Source organism: Notolepis coatsorum (assembly GCF_963971535.1).
Source record: "Notolepis coatsorum genome assembly, chromosome: 8".
Lineage (NCBI taxonomy): Eukaryota > Metazoa > Chordata > Actinopteri > Aulopiformes > Paralepididae > Notolepis > Notolepis coatsorum.
This window is the reverse complement of record NC_140172.1, coordinates 136,244,386-136,269,767: the sequence shown is the minus strand read 5'-3', so window position 1 is coordinate 136,269,767 and position 25,382 is coordinate 136,244,386. Positions and strand designations below refer to the sequence as shown.

Below are 25,382 nucleotides of genomic sequence, written 5' to 3'. Positions count from 1 at the left end.
CACGAATGAATGTGGACTGTTTCATCAGAGGGCGGAGCTTCGGTGGCCAGTGTGAGTGGCTACAGACCGCTGCACTTAAATATAAACATTAGTCTACCTGGAGACTCAATGAGGTAATTGTAGATGTCGCCATAAGACACGCCTGGCCATTTAGTGGGATAATCTTTTCATTATCCTGTTCAGCTGAAAGGACACTGGCCACCGAAGCTCCCCCCTCTGATGGAACAGTCCACATTCATTTGTGCGTCATCTCGCGTCGTCCAGACTCCATGGGCACTCTGCGCATGTGCATGCGGAATAGGTGCTTTACAATGGGCTTTTTCTCTGCCGATTTAGTTCTGATCGATTAGGTATGGATCATGCCATGTTCAGGAGAGTGAGGCGCATAAACGTCTATTCGATCATGTCTCTAGCACCCCCACAGCCGTATCGGCAACCACTTACATCACGGCTCTCATCCACATTCATTATTATGCTCCCCCCGCAATCTCCTCCCCGATTTCAGAATCCCGGAAGTGTTGCGGTGGTCTATCTGACACAGGAAGCTACTCTACCTACTCTATCTGACACAGGAAGCTACTCTACCTAGTCTATCTGACACAGGGCCACAGCCTTCATCTGAAAATATATTTTAATCAGTCAATCACAAATATCATGAACGCTCAGCTGAACAACAACTGGATTCTGTCAATACACTGTGTAAACATCTAATTTATTACATTTTCAAAATATATGTCTTAAGTCTTAAAATAAGTAGTAAATCCTTTTACATATATGCATATCAATACTCTCACTTTCCTGTGTGTGTGTGGGGGGGGGCACTGACACAGGAAGCTACTCTACTCTATCTTACACAGGAAGCTACTATCTGACACAGGAAGCTACTCTATCTGACACAGGAAGCTATTCTACCTACTCTATCTGACACAGGAAGTTACTCTACCTAGTCTATCTGACACAGGAAGTTACTCTACCTAGTCTATCTGACACAGGGCCACAGAGCCTTCATCCGAAAATATATTTTAATCAGTCAATCACAAATATCATGAACGCTCAGCTGAACAACAACAACTGGATTCTGTCAATACACTGTGTAAACATCTAATTTATTACATTTTCAAAATATGTCTTAAGTCTTAAAATAAGTAGTAAATCCTTTTACATATATGCACATCAATACTCTCACTTTCCTGTGTGTGGGGGGGGGGGGGCACTGACACAGGAAGCTACTCTACCTACTCTATCTGACACAGGAAGCTACTCTACCTAACACAGGAAGTTGACTCTACCTAGTCTATCTGACACAGGGTCACAGAGCCTTCATCCGAAACTATAAACCCAGGGTAGAGGGGCTCAGTGAATGTGCAGTGGAAGGTGTGTAGGTGGGTCAGTGTGTCAGAGGAGACTGTGTAGAAGGACAGAGTGCCAGCAGGACAGTCCAGATACATTCCTATTCTGCCAGAAAGGGGGGCAGGTATCTCTGTTCCTCTCATATTGTGCCTGGCAGTGTATCCATCATCATGACATAACAGAGACCAGTACTTATCATTAACTCCAAGAAAACCGTCTTTCCTTCCGATGCCTCTATATGTAACTCCTATATGAAGCCTTCCTTTACGCTCTACCTCCCAGTAACAGCGTCCAGTCAGACCCTCTCTACACAACACCTGTGGATAGAGGTCAGATCTTTCTGGGTGATCAGGATACAACTGACTCTGTGTTTCCCATGTTACTGTTCTGTTCCTCTCAGACAGAGAGAGGCTGTTGTGTGCTGTGTTTGGGTCCAGTGTGAGTTCACAGGCATCTGATGGAGAGAACATGACACTATTTATCACACAATACATCATAATCATCTTCATTCACATTAGAATGTTTAATGTTGCATCAACCGTTTCTGACACAAGGATTATGTAGAAGAAAGAAAATTTGTATGTGGTTGAGTCTACATGGTCCTCGTTTCAAAAACAGTTAATGCAGCTTTAACTTCATCAACTGAATAAACCTGTTCTATTTATTGTATAATCGATCAGCTGAGCTCTTCTGTTATTAATGAAATGCCTCCATATCCTGAAGGGAAGCTCAGTCTGTAAATGTGCAGAACAACAAGCTCAACTTACATTTCCTGATCCCTGGTTTCAACCGACACTCTCCACCATGGTCAACTCTGTAGGAGTGGTAGACACAAGAGACCTTGAGACACACACACACACACAGAACCACCCATTAACCCCTAAAGTACCACATCCTACCTGAGAGTCTCCAGTCTCCAGTGTGGATCCTCCAGATCACAAATTCTTCTATGAAAGAGAGACATCGAGAGGTTTTGTATCAGATTTTTATCATCAATTACTAACGGCCTCGTATGAAACCCTCCACCTAGACTCTGTCTGGAGGAGGGATATACCAGACCTGGAAAAAGATTTTGATTGGCAAGAAGCCTGGGCAAATGTTCGACTTGCATCAAGGAACCCGGACCATCAACAAATCAATCTTAACTATATTCATAGGACATACTTGACTCCTATAAGACTGAACAGAATGGGTCTTAAACAAGACTCCAAATGCTCCTTATGTACAAATGGGGACGAGGGGACATTTATGCACATGTACTGGGACTGCCCACCAGTTAAGATATTCTGGAAAGAAGTGACCCAGCAATTATCAAATCTCTTAATTCTGAATATACCTGTACTACACCCCTCTGTATTACTGCTGAATGATGTTTTTGAGTATGCAGTACCTGTAACTGAGGGGTACAATTCCCTGACTGTATTGAATAAGTATGGTATCATTAAACCACTACTGAGTTATGTACATTACTACTGGCCATACAGTACACATGTATATGAGATGAACACCCACACAATAACACGTGTAACTGAGGGGTACAATTCCCTGACTGTATTACTAGATATGATACTTACTACCACTACCTTTGTACTTAATATTCGGCCACCCAGTACACGGCATAAATATATCATCATGAACACTCTCACGTAGATGAAACGGATCCAACACAAATGTACGAATTAGAAACAGGTCTTTATTTCCTACACAGCGATGGTGTGTAGAATAAACACTTAATCACTTAATTACATTTATGAATTGAAATAGTATGCACTTTTATGGCAAGGAGTATTCGTCGGTATATCAATAGATAATGTCCAATCTCTGAAGGCGCAGGTGGTAAATATACGACCTGGAATAGTTAAGGAATAACAGCAATGATACTTTAATGATTATAGGCTGGATACACTAGAGGGGGTTAATCCGGTCGCTTGTAAGCCGACAGGAGTAGGAGGGGGGGGGGGGTAGAATCCAGCTGCCTCGTCCGGCCAAGGGTATCCCAGGAGAACCCACTGTAGTGCCGTTCAATGCGCCGGCGATCCTTGGACCACAGATGAAAGCAGGTGGACTCTTTGTGGGCCGGCTCTCTCCGGTCCACGGGGGAGAGATGTGGAGAGACCTCGTCTTGCAGAGCGTCTCCTCACCTTGCGTCCTCTCCAGGGGGGGGGTTCCAACACACGGTAGTGTCAGGGGTCTTTATCCATAGAATAATCAAAGTATCCAAAGCATAATCCGTGCCTGGGAAGGCGGGCTGTCGTCGGTAGAATAATCCGGTATACAGGTCCACTCGCTCGTCGGCTCTGGGGCTCCTCGGGTGCAGCTTCACATAGGGTCAACCACCCTGGGTAAGCAGCCAGTTCTCTGCCCGAAACGATGGGGTACTGACTACGGTAGTATTCTCACCGCACGAAGCACTATATATTAACAGACTATTATTAGCTTAATAGACTACGTCCAACTCGACGATATAGTGCCAAATATGACTATTCAAATATTAATATACACGATGTCTCAATACCGATGGTAGGCCGAACTTGGCCTTACTCCCACACGTGGCATCGCGGGGAGGCTTTACGTCTGTGACTCTATTGGAGGGTAAGAAACTGGACTGAAAAGAAAGTCCTACTTTAGTAGCGCAGTATATATACGCACTATGAACAAATAGTCCCATTAGTGGTGCGGTAGCCAAATTCCTACGCGGAACTAGGACTTGTTTGTACATGTCGAGCGGTACGTTTGAACTGGGTCTGAGGGGTATGGCAGCCTGGCACCAAGGTCTCGACCAATAGTAGAATGGAGACTATTATGGGATGTTCAGTAGGCTAGAATGGATATTCAATGCATATTGTACAAGGAATATACAAGGGATATCAGGGAATATTAGAGAATATACAAATACAATTAAATATATATATATAAATAAATATATATATTCGGTTTAATCTGGCCCTTCACAACAACACGGCTTAACAAGAAAGTACTGTTTATAATATTTATTAGAAGAGCACCAAGATTATCTTACATTTATTAAGAATGAGAGTTGCGCTTGTAAGGCGAAGAATGTGCATGAATAGGTCAAGAGCGTAAGTCCATGAGCATATTACGAAGGGGATAATTAATACCTGTAGCATAAGAATTATATAAGGTACACTCGTAGGTCAGCTGGAGATACTAGGGGGGTTCCCTCCGGTTGTAAGCCAGCAGGGGAGAGGATTTGTCGGTAGCAAAAGTCTGGATCAACGAGGAATAAGGAGACTCCAGGTACAGGAGACGGTGCAATAATCCCTTGATCCGTAGACAAAGCAACAGCTATTCTCCGGTATGCACTGCCGCATGGATGAAAGCTAGCCAGCCTCAGAGTCCTAGAGGCGGGCTCGACAGTGCTCCTCACAGGGTAAATCCCACACGGTAGTGGGGGTAGACGATTCTCTGCTCCAGCAGCCACAGGACCAAAGCAATATAATCCAGCCGAAAAGGGCTCTGTAGTCGTCGGTGTAGGTTATCCAGTGTACATATCCACACGGTTCTCGTCTAGGGCTCCTCGGATGGCGGCACAAGGTTAGGCCGCCCAGCCTGGATAAGCACACTAGTTCGGTACGATGAAACGTTGGTAATGCTGGTCACTGTAGAACGGTAGCCGCACGATACACTATACATAATAGACTATTACTTAATAATAGAATAGGTCGAACTCGACGATACAGCGTTAAACTCTGACACTTCAGCTATCAATTCGCACGCGGTCTCAAGGCTCTATTTCGGGGCAAAACGGGCCCACTTCACAGCACGTTGTATCGTGGTGAAGGCTTCAACTTGTTGGGGTAACACAACTGCTGTATCCACCTGCAACGTATTTATACGTAAGGTGAATAATCTAGTACCAGCCTTATTTCTGTCTCGTATTACTGCGCAAATCTGGGCATGTTGAGACATGTCTTAGCGGTGACTTTGAACTAGACATTGGGGGTATGGCCGTGGCGCCTAGGGGTTCGCTGTCCAATAGGAGAATGAATATTATGGTCTGGCCTGTACTAGGTAAAGGGATATTCCGTGTATATGTACAAAGAATATACAAGGGATATCAGACGATATACAAATACTATACAATATATCTCAAGTAATAAATATATATATTCGGTTTAATCTGACCCTTTGTAACAGCCGCCTCCTAATTAGTCCGCACCTAATTAGATAAGCAGAGACAGATTAACCGCACTGTCCACTACTCAATGTCCGTTGTGAGGAGTAGGGCTATTCACAAAGTCAGGGGGTCATGGTCGTCATCAAGAGAGTCGGGGAGCCTTGGCAACTCTATCAGCCTCGCCACGGGTCGGGTGTATGTCCGCCCCTGGACGAGCACTTCTGCCGCTCTGACCTTTCCGTCGGTACCAGTGATCACTTTGCTTACGCGGCCGGCCGGCCACATAGCTCGGGGTAGTGACTGGTCGATAATCATGACGACTGTGCCCTCCGTCAAATTGTCTCTTTTTACCCATTTCTGGCGGGTCTGTAGAGACGGTAGATAGTGGAGGAGGAAACTGTTCCAAAACTTGTCAGCCAATACTTGACTGTACCTCCACATTCTTCGGCCGTTCGCTTCTTCAGGTCTGTACACTGTCTGTGGGAGCGCGGGGTCCAGCCGCCCCATCAAGAGTGTTGGGGGTGACTGGGTCGACATCTGCTACATCACTTGAGACGTAACCGAGGGGCTTTGAGTTCAATACTCCCTCGATCTCCGTGAGGACTTCTTCCGCCACGGTCTGGGCCCCAAGCACGGCGTACAGGGCTGTCTTTATTGAACGTACTTCTCGTTCCCAAGTTCCCCCGAAGTGATGTGCATTCGGGGGGTTAAACTGGAAATCAATCTGAGAGGGAGCGAGGTGGGTCTTAAGTTCTGGGCCCATAGCTTGGAAGCTCTCTCTCAGCTCTCTTTCTCCGCCTTTGAAGTTTGTCCCGTGATCAGACAATAATATAGACGGTTTTCCTTTTCGCGCTGTGAATCTCCGGAAGGCCATAAGGAATGAGTCCGTACTCATGGTTGGAAGGAGTTCTATGTGTATCGCTCGGGTGGTCATGCATTTGAATACAATACCCCACCGCTTCTCCGTCCCTCTTCCTTTCTTCACATACAGCGGGCCGAAACAGTCCATACCGGTGGAGTGAAAGGGCTTGTCGCCGAGTCGGAGGCGACAGGCGGGTAGGTCAGCCATCCGGGGTATACTGGGCTGTGCTCGCCACTTGCGACAGTCTAGACAGGTCCGCTGGAAGCGTCGTACTGCTTCTCTTCCTTGCAGTATCCAATAGCGACGTCTGATCTCAGCGAAGACTCTCTCTGCCCCGGCGTGGTGCACGTCCTCGTCGTATTTCTTTATGATGAGCTCTGTGACCTTGTGTCGGCTGTTTAAGACTATCGGGAACTTGACGTCATCCGTTAAGTCTGGGGCCCTCCTCAGACGACCACCCACTCTGATGAGATTATGGGCGTCGCTCTCAGGGGCCAAGTGGAGCAGTCTGCTGTCTGACGGGACTGGCTTTGATCCCTGCAGACAGTCTAGCTCGTCGGGGAACGAGTCTCTTTGGGCTCGCTGTAGCAGAAGGAGTTCTGCTTCTTCGTAGTTAGCTGCATTAATGTCAGTAGTGGAGGGAACCTCAGGGTGGTGCCACAGGAATGTCTTTAACTGCGCACTCTCAAGGGTAGGGCAGTCGTCTATGTTGGGATCTGTGGGGACTAGTGTGTGTGTCAACCCACAGAACATAGATTTCTTCATCTCTGCCTCCTCTTTACTAGCCTCCCGTGGGGTGGGTGTAGGCCACTCTTCTTCCGGGAGCTTGAGGAACTCGGGACCGTCACTATAGAGATTGTGACGTGTGAGGTCATCCAGGGACATTCCCCGTGTGATGACGTCTGCTGGGTTCTGTTTTGTGTCCACGTACCTCCAGCATGCTGCTTCTGTTAAATCTTGGATCTCTGTGATTCTGACTCCCACGAAGACCTTGTATCTACACGAATCGGACTGGATCCATGTGAGTACGGTCATGGAGTCTGACCACAGGATTGTTCTTTGCACCGGGATGGTGAGTTCACGTTGGATTAACGTGGCGAGTTGCGCTCCTACTAGGGCTGCGCAGAGCTCTAGACGCGGGATAGATTGTTGCTTGCGGGGGGCTATTCTTGAACGAGCCAGGATGAAGGCAGTATGTATTTCTCCTCCCTCCTCTCGGGCCCGCAAGTAGGCCACCGAACCGTAGGCTACTTCGGAGGCGTCGCTGAAGACGTGCAGGTCCATCTGACACGTCTCCAGCCGCACTGTGGGTGGGAAGTAGCTGCGGCGTATGTTGACGCCTGGGAGCGAGCTGAGTTCTGTCTCCCACTCTCTCCATGTGGAAGCAAGGTGGTCGGGTATGGGGTCGTCCCAGCCCTGGTCCTTGTCCCATAGCGCTCGTACAATCATCTTTGCCCTGGTGGTGTAAGGTAGAATACATCCCAACGGGTCATATTGTCTGGCGAGTGTTCTGTATACACTCCGTCTTGTGGTCGGTAGTGAAATCGACCTTCCCTGCTCCTTGGTCAGGGGTGTGTGTCTATAATGGAGCGAGTCTGTTTTGAAGCGCCAGACTAGTCCTAATGTCATTTCTTGGGCTTCACCTGGGATGGTCGCCATCCAGGTCTCGCTGCTTGCTGCCTTGTCCTCTGGGGAGAGGCTGCGCAGTACTTGAGGGTCGCTGCTGGCCCACTGCCGGAGATCAAAGCCGCCTTTGATCAGGGAGGCGCGGAGCTTGAGTAGGAGGGCCTCGGCTTCTTCTGGCGTCGAGACGCTTTGCAGACAGTTGTCCACGTAGAAGCTATTTCCTACACTTTGTCGGACCTCTTCATCAGCTGCTGGGTCCTCTGCAACGTGTTTTTGCAGTGCGAACGTAGCACAGCATGGGCTGCATGTGGTTCCGAAAGGGAGGACTTCCCATTGATAGATGGATGGTTGCTCATCCCCGATCCTCTCTCTCCATAAGAACCGCAGCAGGGGCTTGTCCTCTTCCACTAGTCGCACCTGCAGGAACATCCCTTTGATGTCGCCGCTGATGGCCACCTTGTTCTGGCGGAAACGTAGCAACACGCCTAGTAGAGAGGGGCCGAGTGTTGGGCCGGGCAAGAGCTCTTTATTCAGATTTTGTGATCCGATCTGGTAGCTGCAGTTAAACACAATTCGATCCTTGCCGTTGTGGTGGACCTTGTGGTGCGGCACGTACCATGATTCGGTCGTCTGATCGGCCTCTTTAATGTCAATTCTCTTTATGTGTCCCGCTGTGATTAGCTTGTCAATCTCAGCGCGGTACACAGTAGCTTGAGCGGGGTCTCTGGCTAGGCGCCGCTCTGTGTTCAATAGATACCGCTCCGTCGCTTCTTTTGAGGCGTGGAAGGTAGGCATACCCTCTCGCCTCAGGAGTGGAGTTGCGTATCTCATCACTCCGTTGACTTTGACTCTCTTTGTCCCCTGCTCGAGGAGGGCTATGGCATAAATGTCTTCCTTGGAACGAATGTGTTTCTTTTCGTTCTTAAAGGGCATTGTCTCTAGTGTCCATAGCCTCTCGACGTGCTGTAAGAGGGCGGTGTCTTCTTCTGTCACTCTGGAGTGGAGGCAGCGAGTGGCTGCTGTTCGGTTGGGAGACCTGGAGAGGGGGCCTTGTAGTGTCCATCCTAGGCGGGTCTCGACTGCTGCTGGACAGCCTCTGGGCCCAGTGTGGACCCGGTCCATCGGGACGATGAGGTGTGCGTGGTCGGATCCTATGAGCAGGGTCGGGGTGGCGCCGTCTATGAGCGGTATAGGTAGTTGACGCAGGTGCACGTATTTGTCCATCAGCTTGGCGATGGGGTAGGTGTACTGCGACAGGCCTATGTCTTGGCTGGTGAAAGCGTTAGTGATCCTATACCGTCTCTCTGGCTGCCCGCTTGCTGCGATAGTGAAGGAGACGTTCTCACCCTTGATCGTCTTCAGGTCTCTTCTTATAGTCCGAATCGTCATTGTTTCTTCGCTCCCCCGCAGCCCCAGCTGGGCCGCAGCGGATGCGAGGAGGAGGGTCTTTTCTGACCCATCGTCAAGGACGGCGTAGGTGTCCATGACCTTGTCCTCGTAGCTCAATGTTACGCGGACCACCTTCAAGAGCACCCGGGCGCCCCTGCTGCTGGCGGGGTCAATGTACATAACGCTTGCTTTGGTGCTGCTTGAGGGTGCGGGTTTTCTTCTGTTACTGTCATGTAAAACGTCCAAGTGGGCTCCGTCACACCGACTACACCTCTTCTTTAAGCGGCACTCGGCTGCCATGTGACTGCGCGCACAGCGGTAACAGCGGCGGTTGGACTTTATCCATTGACTCACCTCGTCGGCGGTCATCTTCTTGAACGTGTCACAGTGTGACAGCCAGTGTTCCTTTTCGCAGTACTGGCATACAATCTTCCACTTCTCTTTTGTCGAGGGGGTGCTGTGGTTCTTGTTACGCGGTACTGACTCGGCTTGGTGCATGACGGTCACCAGCCTGCGGTTATCGTTTGATCTCCTAGGTCCCTCTCTGGAGCTTGGTACGCTCCGCACGAACGTATCCAGTCGTAGGCTGCTGACTTCTCTCGCCAGGAAGTCGGCCAGGTCTAGGAGGGATGGCTCGGGACCGTTGGGATCACGGTGGTCTCTTTGCCGCCTGAAGCGCTCTTGTCGGGCGGGCGGAAGCTTCTCTAATATTCTTTCAACATTAGAGTTTGCGTACAGTTCGTGCCTACCCTTTTCCTTTTGTGCCCCCAGCATCCCTACCAGGGATTGTACCTTGATAGAGAGGTCATCTAATGAGCGATTGTCTGTGGCTGGGGGTAGACGGTCAATATTCCTTATCTCTTGTATTACGTAGTCCCATATGCGTCCATAACGTTGGTCGAGGGCTACCAGAGCCGCGGTGTATGGGGTACTTGAGTTGGAATATGCCAGCGCTATATTATGCGTTCTGGGCACCTTCAGGTGCTTGAGTAGGATAGCATACTTGTACGTCTCATCGGGGACATCGGACATCATTGTCTCTAAGCACATTCGTAGCTCTGTGTACTGTGCTCTGTCCTCGCGTGTGAAGTCCGGGAACGTCGGTGTGCCAAGGCACGATGCCATGGATGGCTGGCACATCGGTGAGCGTTGGGGGAGAGGCCTCCTAGGCGAGTCTCCCCTTACGTGTCGTTGTGGGCTGGTACCTGGTGGGTACCAAGGCCCGGGTACCCAGGTGCTGTTCCTTGGGGCTGGTCGTGCGTCAAACTCACCCTTGAGTTGAGTCGGGGGTCTGTAACGCAGGGCCTCGGGGGTAAAGTCTGGGCTGTACTGGACCTCCTGGTCCTGTGGAGTACGATGCTGCTGGTGGGCTTGACTTTCCTCCTCTTCCTCTTCTTCTTCCTCTGCCAGGTCTTCTAGATCCTGTAATCGTCTATTTAGTCTCTCGGCGGCGTAGGCCGGTTCTTCCCTGTTGCTGGGTCTCGCATGGACCGGTTGGGGAGGGGGTTCGGAGACGTGTATAGGCTCTTTCTGTTGGCCGGGCTCCGGGTCGCTTGATCGGGTAGGGGAGGGTGCCCTAGACCCTTGTCTTGACGAGGCCCTGGAGCTCTGTGCGGAGGGAGGGGGAGTCGCCCTGGCAATTGGTTGCTCCATTATCTGCGCTTGTAATCGGTCGCGCTCGGCTTCGCGCTTGATGTGAGCGAGGTCGCGCTCTGCTTCGCGCTGGGCTTGGGCTGCGTCGCGCTGTGCATTGGCGGCTTCGCGCTGTGCATCGGCGGCGGCGTGCTGGGCTTCGGCGCGGTCTCTTTCAATATTCTCTTCCGTCTGGAGGCGTCTGGTCTCCAGGCGTATGCGGTCGTCTTCACTCCTTTGCTGCGCCTGGAAGCGCTCTCGCTGGGTCGCAGAGTGTTCGCGTTCACTAAGGGCTTGCGCTTGGAGTTGCGCATGGAAGCGTTCTCTTTGGTCTGCAGATTGTTCGCGCTCACTCAGTTGTTGAGCCTGCAGGCGGTCTCTTTCCATGGTAACTGCAGAGTGTTCGCGCTCACTTTGGTGTTGCACGCGGAGGCGCTCTTGTTCCATGGAAGAATGTTCGCGCTCGCTAAGCGTCTGTGCTTGGAGTCGATCGCGTTCGGTGGAGGCTGCCAGGGTGGCGATAAATGCCTGCGCCAGCATCTTGTCCGCCTCGCTGGGGAAAGACACTGATGGAGGTGATCGGCTTCTGGCAGTGCTCGTTGGAGATCCGTTCTCCTGTCGCGCTCCGAGGAGGTCCATCTCCTGGGTGCGCGTCTCTTCTGGTGGTGGGTCGGGTTCCGTCCCTGGAGCGCTTTCTTTATCCTGGAGCTCTCCGGGGACTATCCCGTTGACGTTGTCGGGGGGTAAAGTCATGTCATGTCCCTCCTGGTCCCCCCCGTGAGCTTGGTCAGTTATGTTAGAACCCACTAGGGTCTCTACTGGCAGGGTCGCCTGGTCGGTAGGGTTTGACATACTTTTACTATCCGCTTTTTCCGCGTTTAACGTCTGTATAAAGCTAGGTAGTAGACTGGCAGCGTAGTCCTCTAGGTAAGGAGGTGGCTGCCGTCTGCGCTGCGGGCGATCTAGCTTAGGAGAACCGTTTGTGGAGTGTTCATCGTTGGCCATGTCAATATTAATATTATATTACGCTAATTACCCTCCGGCTCGAAGGACCAATTGTAACTGAGAGGTACAATTCCCTGACTGTATTGAATAAGTATGGTATCATTAAACCACTACTGAGTTATGTACATTACTACTGGCCATACAGTACACATGTATATGAGATGAACACCCACACAATAACACGGCTTAACAAGAAAGTACTGTTTATAATATTTATTAGAAGAGCACCAAGATTATCTTACATTTATTAAGAATGAGAGTTGCGCTTGTAAGGCGAAGAATGTGCATGAATAGGTCAAGAGCGTAAGTCCATGAGCATATTACGAAGGGGATAATTAATACCACCTGTAGCATAAGAATTATATAAGGTACACTCGTAGGTCAGCTGGAGATACTAGGGGGGTTCCCTCCGGTTGTAAGCCAGCAGGGGAGAGGATTTGTCGGTAGCAAAAGTCTGGATCAACGAGGAATAAGGAGACTCCAGGTACAGGAGACGGTGCAATAATCCCTTGATCCGTAGACAAAGCAACAGCTATTCTCCGGTATGCACTGCCGCATGGATGAAAGCTAGCCAGCCTCAGAGTCCTAGAGGCGGGCTCGACGGTGCTCCTCACAGGGTAAATCCCACACGGTAGTGGGGGTAGACGATTCTCTGCTCCAGCAGCCACAGGACCAAAGCAATATAATCCAGCCGAAAAGGGCTCTGTAGTCGTCGGTGTAGGTTATCCAGTGTACATATCCACACGGTTCTCGTCTAGGGCTCCTCGGATGGCGGCACAAGGTTAGGCCGCCCAGCCTGGATAAGCACACTAGCTCGGTACGATGAAACGTTGGTAATGCTGGTCACTGTAGAACGGTAGCCGCACGATACACTATACATAATAGACTATTACTTAATAATAGAATAGGTCGAACTCGACGATACAGCGTTAAACTCTGACACTTCAGCTATCAATTCGCACGCGGTCTCAAGGCTCTATTTCGGGGCAAAACGGGCCCACTTCACAGCACGTTGTATCGTGGTGAAGGCTTCAACTTGTTGGGGTAACACAACTGCTGTATCCACCTGCAACGTATTTATACGTAAGGTGAATAATCTAGTACCAGCCTTATTTCTGTCTCGTATTACTGCGCAAATCTGGGCATGTTGAGACATGTCTTAGCGGTGACTTTGAACTAGACATTGGGGGTATGGCCGTGGCGCCTAGGGGTTCGCTGTCCAATAGGAGAACGAATATTATGGTCTGGCCTGTACTAGGTAAAGGGATATTCCGTGTATATGTACAAAGAATATACAAGGGATATCAGACGATATACAAATACTATACAATATATCTCAAGTAATAAATATATATATTCGGTTTAATCTGACCCTTTGTAACAGTACCTATACAGCTAAAGAGATTGGTTTTATCTGGTATTACAGTGGCTAAAAAACTGATAGCATCACGATGGTTTCAACCGGAAAAAAATTGCCGAAGGGTCTGGATTCTTACATATCTCGATGTGATTTATCTAGAAATATATACAGCAAGAATTTTGGGTCTCAATGAATCCAAATTGACAATGTGGTTAGAAGTGGTGGAGAGAATAAAAGCTAGCATATAATGGTAGTGTCTGGTTAGGAGCGAATGATAATGGATGGATTATCCATTGGGGGGTCCAGGGTGGGGGGTGCGAGCAAGAGCATAATATGTGTGTAGGGTAATAGATAGCAGGTATTAGGGGTATATCTTGTATAAGACATTTATCTAAACAGTGATTTAATTGGATGTGCACTGTTAATTAATGCTTGTATATCTAATCGTGTGTTGTCATGTTTGTTTATGCGTTTGTTTAAAAAATAAAAAATAAAATAAAATACAAAAAAAAAACATCCATTAACCCCTAAAGTACCACATCCTACCTGAGAATCTCCTGTCTCCGGTGTGGATCCTCCAGACCAGCAGAGAGCACCTTCACTCCTGAGTCTCCTGGGTGATTGTAGCTCAGATCCAGCTCTCTCAGGTGGGAGGGGTTGGACCTCAGAGCTGAGATCAGAGAAGCACAGCCTTCCTCTGTGACCAGACAGCATGACAGCCTACACACACACACACACATTCAGATACACAGGTAATAATATTTAACCAACACACCAAATGTACATATTTCTTTTTATGTTTTTAAAATATGTTAACACATTCAGCGCCAAGGACGAGTTAACTCGTTTTTGGCCGACATGCGTTGAGCGCCAAGGACGAGTAAACTCGTTTTTGGAACCTTTTTTCTTTTATTCGATTTTTTTTATTCATTACAGGTTCATGGACCTCGGTGTTACCATAGGAAATCATTCTGAGATCGCTGGAGTGCAATACCGGCCGCATCCTGCTAGGTGGCAATATCACCCACCCTTTGAAACCTTATTTCACACAGTGTGTTACATCTAATTTCCTCCGGTCAGATAATTTTGGTACAGGCAAGTCTAGCGGTTCACTCGATCACATTGGAACGGGTCCAGGACACTCGATGCATGCGTTGTGCCGGATTATGTCGGGGACCAATACTGGAAATCGCGATGAGACTATTGGAATATTCTTTTTGGAATACCCCCGATCAAAGGTAAGGACTATCTGACGTCAATTCCACCTTGATCCTACAATGATTTCATGTCGATCCAGCTGATCAGCGTGTGTGGTGTTCAAAGCGAATGCCGTTACTAGCGATCAAAGCATAAAAAAACGACCCCCCCCCCCTAAAAAGCTTTTCAGGAATTAGTCCGGATCACTCCTAAACTATACAATATTCACCGCGGGATAACGCGCAAACGTATACATGAAAAATCTCTTTTTTGCATGTTCGACGGGAGAAAGTCACTGTCAAATGACCATAGTATTGTCTCCATAGCTATAATATTATAGAATATAGATATAGCCAGTAGGGGTGTAACGGTACGCGGATACGTACTGTACCGCGCCAAGTTGGACCTCCGGTACAGTACGGGCTGTGCACCGTACGATTACAACGGTATGGTCAACCTTTTTTTGTGGAACTTAAATCCCCCCGGCCCCACGTAATTTATCAACAACACTGCGGTCTGCTGTGAGCATTATAAAACAAACGTGTGTTTAACCGACCGTGAATTAAAGTGTCAATGCTGTTTGTCATTTTAACAGCAGATACTTTCTTAAATGCCATCCTCCCGAGAGAGGGGTGTTGACGGGGAGCTTGCTGGTGTTATTTAGCATTGAACAGCTAACCGAAAGCTAGCATTAACTAACATTAAAGGTTTAGCCATAACGTTACCTTGGCTAAATCCAGCAATAATGGCTGCAGACCTGCAATCAAAGTACAGCAAGTTGGCAAAGGAGTATTCCAACGTAAATCACATTTTCACCAGTAACGTTAGTCTTTCCATCTCTCGGTAGCTCCTGCTAGCTAACCTAGCTCACGTTAGTCATCGTCACTGAACCACCTCGCGTACAGAATTAATGACATGTTGCGGACAGCCATATCGGTGACAATGTTTAGCTTTTAGTGCCAAATGATAAGAGTCTGAGGCGGAGTCTCAAAAGAGAATGTTGAATATTTATTGTGCAAAAATCATTCACAACAGATCCTCTATGCTACATCAACGGAGCCTTGTAGACCGAGTAGGGTATATCTGCAGAGCCACTGGGTAGCGAGTGCAACACAGTGTAATGTCCGTGTGTGGATCATTGGAGTAGGGTATATCTGCAGTGCTGCAGCCCCATACTCATTGTATAGATTTGTATTAGTATCATTAATCAATCACCTGTTGTTGATTAAATACCATTACTTTCTAGTTATTACTAAAAAACAGTATATATAAAACAGTAGCTGTATAAAAAAAAAAGGTATAATTTATATAAAAAAAAAAAAAAAAACGGTACCGAAAAAATACCGAACCGTGACTTCAAAACCGAGGTACGTACCGAACCGTGGATTTTGTGTACCGTTACACCCCTAATAGCCAGTGTTAATTTTGGCAGCTATTTTCATTTTAGTTTTAGTCTTAGTCATGTGGCAAGTGCTCCTTTTTCGTTTATCATATTTAGTCATTTTCATTTATTTTTCGTTTAGTCAGTTTTAGTCAACTAAATGTCTGAGCATTTTAGTCTTAGTCAGTTTTTGTCTCAATTTTGTCTTTTTTGTTTTCGTCTAGATTTAGTCGACGAAAACGGATGACATTTGTCTATTTTTAGTCAATGGAAAAAAACTCGTCAGAAGTCAGAAATAGTCAACATGGAACATATTCTGATTTAAATTGCCTATTTTTTTTTTTTTTTTTTTGTATTTTATTTTTTTATTCTTTTTTAAAACAAACATATAAACAAACATGACAACACACGATAAGATATACAAGCATTAATTGTCAGGGCACATCCAATGAGATCACATTTTGGTTAGTTGTTTTATATAAGATATACCCATAATACCTGTTATCTAAAAAAAAAACCCTACATACATATGCTCAGCTCGAAACCCCCCCTCCCGGACCCCACCTTGAGAAGTACCTCCACTATCCCTCGCACCTAACCAGACACTACCATTATAAGCTAGCTTTTATTCTCTCCACCACTTCTAACCACATTGACATTTTGGATTCATTGAGACCCAGAATTCTTGCTGTAGATATTTCATGGTAAATTACATCGAGATATGTAAGAAACCAAACTTTACGGCACATTTTTTCCGGTTGAAACCAGCGTGATGCGATCAGCTTTTTGGCTACTGTGATACCCGATAAAACCAATCTCTTTAGCTGTGGATTCACTGCAAACTCAAAAACATCATTCAACAGCAATACCGAGGGGTGTACAGGTATATTCCAAGATACGAGTTTTGATATTTGTTGGGTCACATCTTCCCAGAATGCCTTAACTGGTGAGCAGTCCCAATACATGTGCATAAATGTCCCTTCGTCCCCATTTGTACATTGGGTGCATTTGGAATCTTGTTTGAGCCCCATTCGGCACAGTCTTATAGGAGTCAAGTATGTCCTGTGAATATAGTTAAGATTGATTTGTTGATGATCCGGGTTCCTTGATGTAAGTCGGACATTTGCCCAGGCTCCTTGCCAATCAAAGTCATTTTCCAGGTCTGGTATATCCCTCCTCCAGACAGAGTCAAGTTGGAGGGTTTCATACGAGGACGTTAGTAATTGATGATAAAATTCTGAAACAAAACCTCTCGATGTCTCTCTTGAGTAGAAGAATTTGTGGTATCTGTGGTGTTCAATTGGTCTGTCTAATGGAACACCGTGAGACTTCAAACATAGCTCTAACTGTTTGTGAAAAAGCCATGTGGACTTGGTGAGATTAAATTTTTTGCGTATTTCTTTATCACTACAAAAACCCTGTTTGTTAAAAATATCCCCTAATGAGTGTATGCCTTGCTTTTCCCATATAGGGAATCTTATAGGTCGTTTTCCAATTAAGAGAGCATTGTTATTGAATAAGGGAGTATGGTTGTGCCATTCTTGTGGGTTAGGATTTTTTTTTTGTGATTCACGCCATATCCGGATCGCATGAGTAATTATGGGGCCAAATTTTCGTTCACAGTGCTTGATTGGTAGTTTAGTGTATGCTATGTCCTTCAGTCTATGTGGGGCTACTATGTTTTCTTCTATTTTCCTCCAAGATGCTAATGCTTGGGAGTCAAACCATGTTGTCAATGGGCTTAATGAGTACGCCTTAAAATATAGGAAAAAATCTGGAAATGCCATGCCACCATCTGCTTTATTTCTCTGTGCGGTGGATCTTTTTATACGTGGTGGTTTGTTATTCCAAATAAATTTGTATGTGGAGGAGTGTAATCTTTTCCAGTAACCCTCTGGAGGGGGTAACGGTAGCATTGAACAGAAGAAGTTGATTTTAGGTAGTACATCCATCTTAACTATTGATATCCGTGCTTGTACTGTGTTCTTAAGTTTTGCCCATCTATCAAGGTCGTCTTTGATTTTGTTTTGGATTTTTGTGTAGTTGTGCTTCACCGTTTGTCTTATGGTAGGGAATATTTCCACTCCCAAGCATCTGAAATGTTTTACCATCGGTATCTGTCCTGGGAGGGTTGTATCTTTTTTTGCAGGGGTGTTAAGTGGAAGGAAAGCCGACTTCGGCCAATTTATCTTAAATCCCGATAAATCACCAAAGTCCTCAATCAACTTGAGCAGATGAGGCAATGTGGTGTTGGGGTTTTTCATGAACAATATTACATCGTCCGCATATAAACAAATTTTTTGTTGTGTGCCCTTGATTACGATAGGTTCTATGGATTGGGATTGTCTTATATATTGTGCTAACGGCTCTAATGATAGATTGAACAGACCGGGACTAAGAGGGCAACCTTGTCTGGCTGAGCGCGATACCGGAAAGATATCGGAGATGATTGTGCCTGTTATAATCATGGCCGATGGGTCTTTGTATAATACTTTAATCATATCGATGAATCCTTTTCCTAACCCCATCCTTTCTAGCACTGCCCACAGATACGACCATTCCAGCCTGTCAAAGGCCTTCATAGCATCCAGGGACAGTATGGTATCCTCTTTGTCGGCCTATTTATTTTTTAACCTAGGGGAATCTGAGTCGGCGGCACAAGTAATACACAGGAAGGGTGCACTCACTGTCGAGTGTCGATCTGTGAATGGAGAAATAACTTAATAAGACAGTCACATTATCTTTCTTTGCCTTGCTCACCTGGCAGCGATTTATTTGAATGATAAATATTAAATAACTGTCGTCGTCAGCACTGGCAGCCAGTAACAGTAAGTAACAACATTAACTAACAGGATACTGTCGTAAACAAACACACAGTAGTAGTTGAACTTGAGTAGATAATAGTACACACAGTAGCAATCTGATTGCAATCTGCTTGCATAAACATATAAAATGATAAATCACAATCTTAGGTCAGTGTTAAAGTGCCACATGGAAGAGGTCTGGTTAGTGGTTAGAGCGAGGTGGTCTAGGTATGGTTAGGGTAACTTAGGGGTTAAGAGTTAGAGGTGGTCTAGGTCTGGTTAGGGGTTAGAGTAGAGGTGATCTAGGTCTGGTTATGACCTTCGTTGACGAACATCTTTCGTCATCAATTTAGAGTCACGATACGATAGTATTGCGATACTAAATATATTGTGATATGCTGAGTATTGCGATATTAATATTGCGATATATTGCGATTTATTACCTTTTTTCAACTGTAAAGTAAAACTTTGTCAACATGTTTTATTTAATCAAATAAAGTTCAGTCTGTTCATCACTTCAATAATTTTTATTGCAGAACATGGTATTTTCTCAAGAAGACAGATGTAAACACTAATCTGTGTTGCATGTACCTGACAAACTGAACTGTTTGTATTACAGTCATATTCCAACTTAACTGAATGCACACGTGTGAGTGGACTACTGTACAATTACAGGTATTGAAATGAACAATGAAACTTCTTATACAAAAAAATATACACATATATATATATTTTTTATAAATAATTAAATATCGATACTAGGGCTGTCTTAAATACTTCGAAGCTTCGTTCGATGGCACAAGCTTCAAACATTTAAAAAAAATCGAAGTTTAAAAAAAAGAAAAATCAAAAAATAATTTCCAATTTTTTTTTTACTTTGATTTGTGTGTGTGTGTGTGTGTGCGTGTGTGTGTGTGCGCATATGGGGCCATTGGGTGGGGCCGGGGGACAAATACACTGGAGGAAAGTAACCCAGCTCAGCACTGCCCAAATTATATCATCACTATTGCCTGTTTGAAGGATATCATCCTCAAACACATATACACCTACATGCCTTGTAGAATTCCACACATAAGAAAGAAAGATACTGGGATGAATAAACAAAATAGGAAATAAAATGTAGAAATGCATGCAATATATAAATAAATATGAATCTCCATATATGAAATAGAACATTTAGATAAGGTGCTACTGAGATGTTTTGGTGAGTTCTTTGTTTTTTTGTGGAAGTAGCCCTTCTTAAAAATGCATGAACATTCACTGATAATTGGTCTGTATTGGAGTCTACAAGGTCTACATTGCCGGACCATGTAGAATCCGGACCTTGTAGACTGACATAATTCTGTGCATAGTTTAGTCTACACAGGCCATATTTCAAATAATCAATCTTACTTCATTGATTCATCTTAAACATTCTTGATTTGGGGGATTGGTAGTTCCCATGAAATCTGAAGTTGTTCAAACGACAACAGCGATCCACCTTGAATTAAATCACACAGCCGAGTGAAACCTTGTTGGCTGCGTGCGTCAGTCACGAAAGGGGCTACTTAATTCATTAATCCAATCCACTTTATTTATAGAGCACATTTAAAAACAACAATGTTTACCAAAGTGCTGTACAAGGCCAGAGCCAGAGGCCAGAGCTTCACAGCATCTCTCTGAGAGGTTACAGTCACCAAGTCTGGATATGCAATAGAGATACAATTAATTATATTGAAAAGTGATATTATTTTTTAATACATAATAAAAAGCATTAAGAGAATACAATGTATTAACACATTGGACGCCAGACCCGAGATAAGTCGGGTTAACTCGCCATCGCTTGAGGGCCAAACCTGAGAAAAGTCGGGTTTTGGTCGTTATTTCTTTTATTCGCTATTTCCATTCATAATCCATCCATCCAGCCTGATTGTTAGGGATTGTTAGCAGAGGGCCCAGGCGCAAACAGATACGAGGGAGAGGTAAAGGTAGATTGTCAAATATGAGCACTGCTCCTTTAATTCGAGTCACTTGGAGCCAGGGGTGAAGTGTAACAAAAACAGCTTTACTTCAAAAAGGAGCAAATAGCAACAAACAAGGAATTTCCAAAGGACAAAAACAAACTCAGCAAAGCTGGCAAGAAAATGATTGCAAAATCTAACTACAAAATAAACACTAACCAAAAACTCGAACTGTAAATGCAAAAAACAAGGAAAGTCACAAAACAAACACTAATACTTGGGAACACTTACTATGAGGCAAAAACAGGATCACGTGAGACAGAGAGCAGAGCAACAGCAAACAGGAATCTCAACATGGAACCGAAACAATGAACCGACAACAAACAGTAGGGAACACACACCAGATATAGGGGAAACAATTAACACTAGAGAGACAGCAGGGCAATTAGCAAAACGAGACACACATGAGGGAAGGCAGAACTAACAGTGCTACAGGAAAACACCAGACCAAACACAATGGGGAATATAAACAGGGAAGCACACAGAACTAACTACACAAGAAGACTGAACACTAGACAGAGTAAACAAAACAACATACAAGGAACTAATAAATAACAATTAACAAGGGAACAAGAGACAATGTAGCAGGGGAAGGGCACAGAGAGACATGTAGACATTGAATATACACCAGTGCACCAGGAGTGAGACAAGGGGAAGTTCAGATGAATGTCCAGCAGGGGGAGGTACAGATGGGAAATGTCTGTGCAAAGGCGGGGGTAAATGTGGGGGTTGTTGAAGAGTACAGGCAGGGAAAAAGGGTCCAGGGACAGGCGAATCCTCACACTGATGTTATCATTGGGAATGGGTCTGAGATCGCAAGCGTTCAATACCGCCGCCTAACGCCTTTCGGCCGGTATTGCACATCCTTGGAATCTCTCTGGCTCAGCCTGTACGTCGATCTAAAAAGTCTGGTCCGGGTTTTCCTAGTCTGGCAGTAGTAACGTTTATAACACATGGATTGGGGAGAATCAAGCACCGTCGATTCATGTTATTTGGTGGATTATGTTGGCAATACGATCGACATCAATACTTGGAATGGCGATCAGATAATTGGAATATTCTTTTTGCAGTACATCCTAGACAAGGTAAGTGCTATATGGTATCAATCTTGCGTTGATCCGAGCATGCCTTCGTTGTGATCTGTGTGTCCTGTAACGTTACTCCACAACGTATGCCGTTGGTGACAATCGAAGCATAGAACCCCCCCACCCTTTCATGCATGCATGATGAAACATAATACCGATAATATAGCGTTGATTTCAGATTGATTGTTGATCCAGGCGAGGAATGGCACAGTTTCTAGTGAAATGCACTAAACGCTGCTAAGCGGCGTTTCCTGGGATTACACAGAATTACTCTAAAACTATACTCATATTCACCACGGTATAAAACCGGAATGTATGGATGAAAAAAATATTTATTTTTCACAAATTGAACAATAGATACTCGATGTCAAATGGGCAATAGTTTTATATCCATAGCTATGATATTTAACACTTTCTGTGCCAGCCATTGTACCCATCAAAGTACCCTCTCTGCCAGTGCTGTAAGTCTATGGAGATGTTTACCTTCTTTGCAGGGCTATAACTTTTTAAATTGTATTGCTATATTGACATTACTATGGCCCATTCAACATCGATTATCTATCGTTCAGGATGTGGGAACGTTATACTTTTTCATTCATACATTGTTGTGTTAATACCTTCTAGAATATAAGTATGTTTTTAATCTTTTCTGCTCTAATTCCAAAAACGCTAGTTATAGGCCCAAACGCGTTATATAGATTATCGATTGCCGTTTCCCCCCCCATACACGCTACACCAAAAAACTCAAATGTATATGATCGGTATACATTATGCCTCATCATGCACGGAGGAAAGGGGGGGGGGGGGGGGGGTAGTTTATAATTCCCCGATCATCAGTAAATGCTTTATGTAGGTTGGTTGGATATATTGATCAGATGGTTTGCAAACAAGGAAACGCACAATCGGGTTGAAAATAACGTTATATTCCTCTTACCGTGGGTCAATGAGACTGGCGGTGAAAGATCCCAAGTATACGACGCCGATCGCCTAGGTCCATTTCCGGTTTGTATAATAAACGCCGAAATCATATCGATTATTAAGTTTAGAAAGCGATCCATTATGTACATAGTGTCTGTCGGGAGTCCCGCAACGAGATGTGACTGCCGGATGAGTTTCATCGATGCACTGATGGGCACATCCTGTTGGCGAGTGTAACTCGCCCGATGAATCCACCAGGCGGCGGTATTGAGACATCGTTGCAGTCACCTATAGGGTCCAGCTGCAGCACTGCGGGTGTATATATGAATTATGAATGCCATGGCGAAAAAAATGAAATATTGATCTCAATAACGCTGGACAGTAACGCGGCCAATAACCCTGGAAAGCTATTTTGGCGACCAATGTGTTAATATAGTTTTAGCCCTGCAAACACCGGCATGTAGCCCCATTCATTAAAGCGCTGGCATACACGGCCATACGGCCCACAGAGACATCTGGCACTGAATGTGTTAAGATATAAATGTTGGGGGGCAGGTGGCGCACGGAGATTACGTTCGTCACCAACACCGGGAGACACTAGGATTCGCCTGTTCGAATCCAGCTCCCGGCGTTGCTATCAGCTTGGCTGGCCTCTCACACTGATACAATTGGCTGTATCAGGGGGTGGGAAAGCTGAAGGGTGGGTCCTGGGCGTTGTGGACAGCGACCCCTACAGTTCGATCGGGGCGCCTGCTCAGCGAGGGTTGGAACTGAGGAGAGATAGTGTGGCCTCCCACATGCCACACTCTCCCCGGTGAGAACCTGCGCGGCCAGGTTGGCCTGCCCCAGGCTGCACATGCGTCGGAGGAAAGCATGTGACAGTCTCCGGTCTCCCGGACCAACAGTAGGGGAAAGTATGCAACAACCAGGAAGGGTGGGATGGGAGAAAAAATCGGGAAAAAGGAGGGAAAAAGAAAAAAAGAAAAAAAAATATATAAATGTACCCACAGAGATATATTAGTCTTTGACCATCCATTAACCCCTAAAGTACCACATCCTACCTGAGAGTCTCCAGTCTCCAGTGTGGATCCTCCAGACCAGCAGAGAGCAGCTTCACTCCTGAGTCTCCTAGGTGATTGTAGCTCAGATCCAGCACTCTCAGGTGGGAGGGGTTAGAGTTCAGAGCTGAGACCAGAGAAGCACAGCCTTCCTCTGTGACCAGACAGTATGACAGCCTACACACAGATATACACACACATTTATATATATTACACACACATTTATATATATATATATATATATATATATATATATATATATTAGAGCTGGGCCGTTAACGGCGTTAACGTGCTGCATTAACGTGATACTATTATCGCGCGTTAATATAATTAAATCTAAATTTTTTTTTTTTACATTATTTTTTTTACCTTTATTTACCCAGGGTAGGTTCGCTGAGCACAGATGCTCTTTTTCAGGAACGCCCTGCTTCACATTCACAGTTCCATTCACACCTGGGAGCTGCCCAGTACAACCACAGTTGACACCATTGGCCACTGAGCAACTCCACTGGAGCAGTTGATTTGCATTGGCACCCAACGGGAAAAATATTATAGGCACTATAAGTAGACATCGCTACATAAAACAAGCTGGTCTGCCTGAGTGACTGGTGGAAGAAGGAGAAATAGAGATTGGACTGATTGAGTCAAGCCATGTCACATAGTTCAAGTTTGAAATGCTTCTTTCTGTTTTGCTCCTGAGAGTGTGCTAGATACTGTACTGGTAATATTATTTATTTGTGTTAACTTCTGAATAAAACAACTTATTAAACACAAGTACATCTTATTGAACATTATTTTGATATTTCATTACCAATTATCATAGCAAAACAACTTTTTCAAACAGTCTGTAATGCATTTTGGAAACGGGAGATGGGCTCATGGTGTAATGGGCCACCTGGCCTGAGAAACATAAGGAGGAAAGAAAAAGTAAGGACTTACTTCTGGTCATTATTTGGGTAGAACACACATATTTTGAATGCCTTCGGCAGGTTTATTTTTATTTTTTTTGAGCCATTTTAATCTAGATTAATCTAGATTAAATCCAGGATTGCAGATAGATTAATCTAGATTAAAAAAAAGTATCTATGCCCACCTCTAATATATATATATATATATATATATTACACACACACATTTATATATATATATATATATTACACACACATATATATACACACACACGCAAGCACACACACACACAAAGTGAAAACCACACAGGTACTAGTATTTAACCAACACATCAAATGTACATATTTCATCTGATGTTTTTTTTTAAATATGTTTTTAAATTGTTGTCTGTTGAACTGGTCCAGGAACACTAACCTGAGAGTCTCCAGTCTACAGTGTGGACTCCCCAGTCCAGCAGAGAGCAGCTTCACTCCTAAATCCTGCAGGGTGTTGTTACTCAGGTCCAGCTCTCTCAGGCTGGAGGACTTGGAGCTGAGAACTGATGATAACGCCCTACAGCATTTCACTGTGAGGCTGTTTCGTTTCAACCTGAAGAAGATTAATAGAACAGTAGAGAATATAATATAATATGGCTACAAATACTGAGATGGCGCGACCCAGGTCAGTCG

At 45.3% G+C, this 25,382-nt stretch overlaps 1 protein-coding gene across 1 annotated transcript in view; it reads right to left on the bottom strand.

Annotated features, from left to right (window-relative positions):
• Window positions 1–1,289: 1,289 nt before the first annotated feature.
• LOC311233592 (NLR family CARD domain-containing protein 3-like) overlaps window positions 1,290–25,382 on the bottom strand; it is a gene marked incomplete at both ends in the record, with an annotated part of 52,444 nt that continues 28,351 nt past the window's right edge. Inside the window, 5 exons of the mRNA XM_084320559.1 lie at window positions 1,290–1,804; window positions 2,118–2,164; window positions 13,909–14,082; window positions 23,809–23,982; window positions 25,129–25,302. Coding sequence (XP_084176685.1) covers window positions 1,290–1,804; window positions 2,118–2,164; window positions 13,909–14,082; window positions 23,809–23,982; window positions 25,129–25,302 — 1,084 coding nt within the window. The remainder of the gene's footprint in view (window positions 1,805–2,117; window positions 2,165–13,908; window positions 14,083–23,808; window positions 23,983–25,128; window positions 25,303–25,382) is intronic.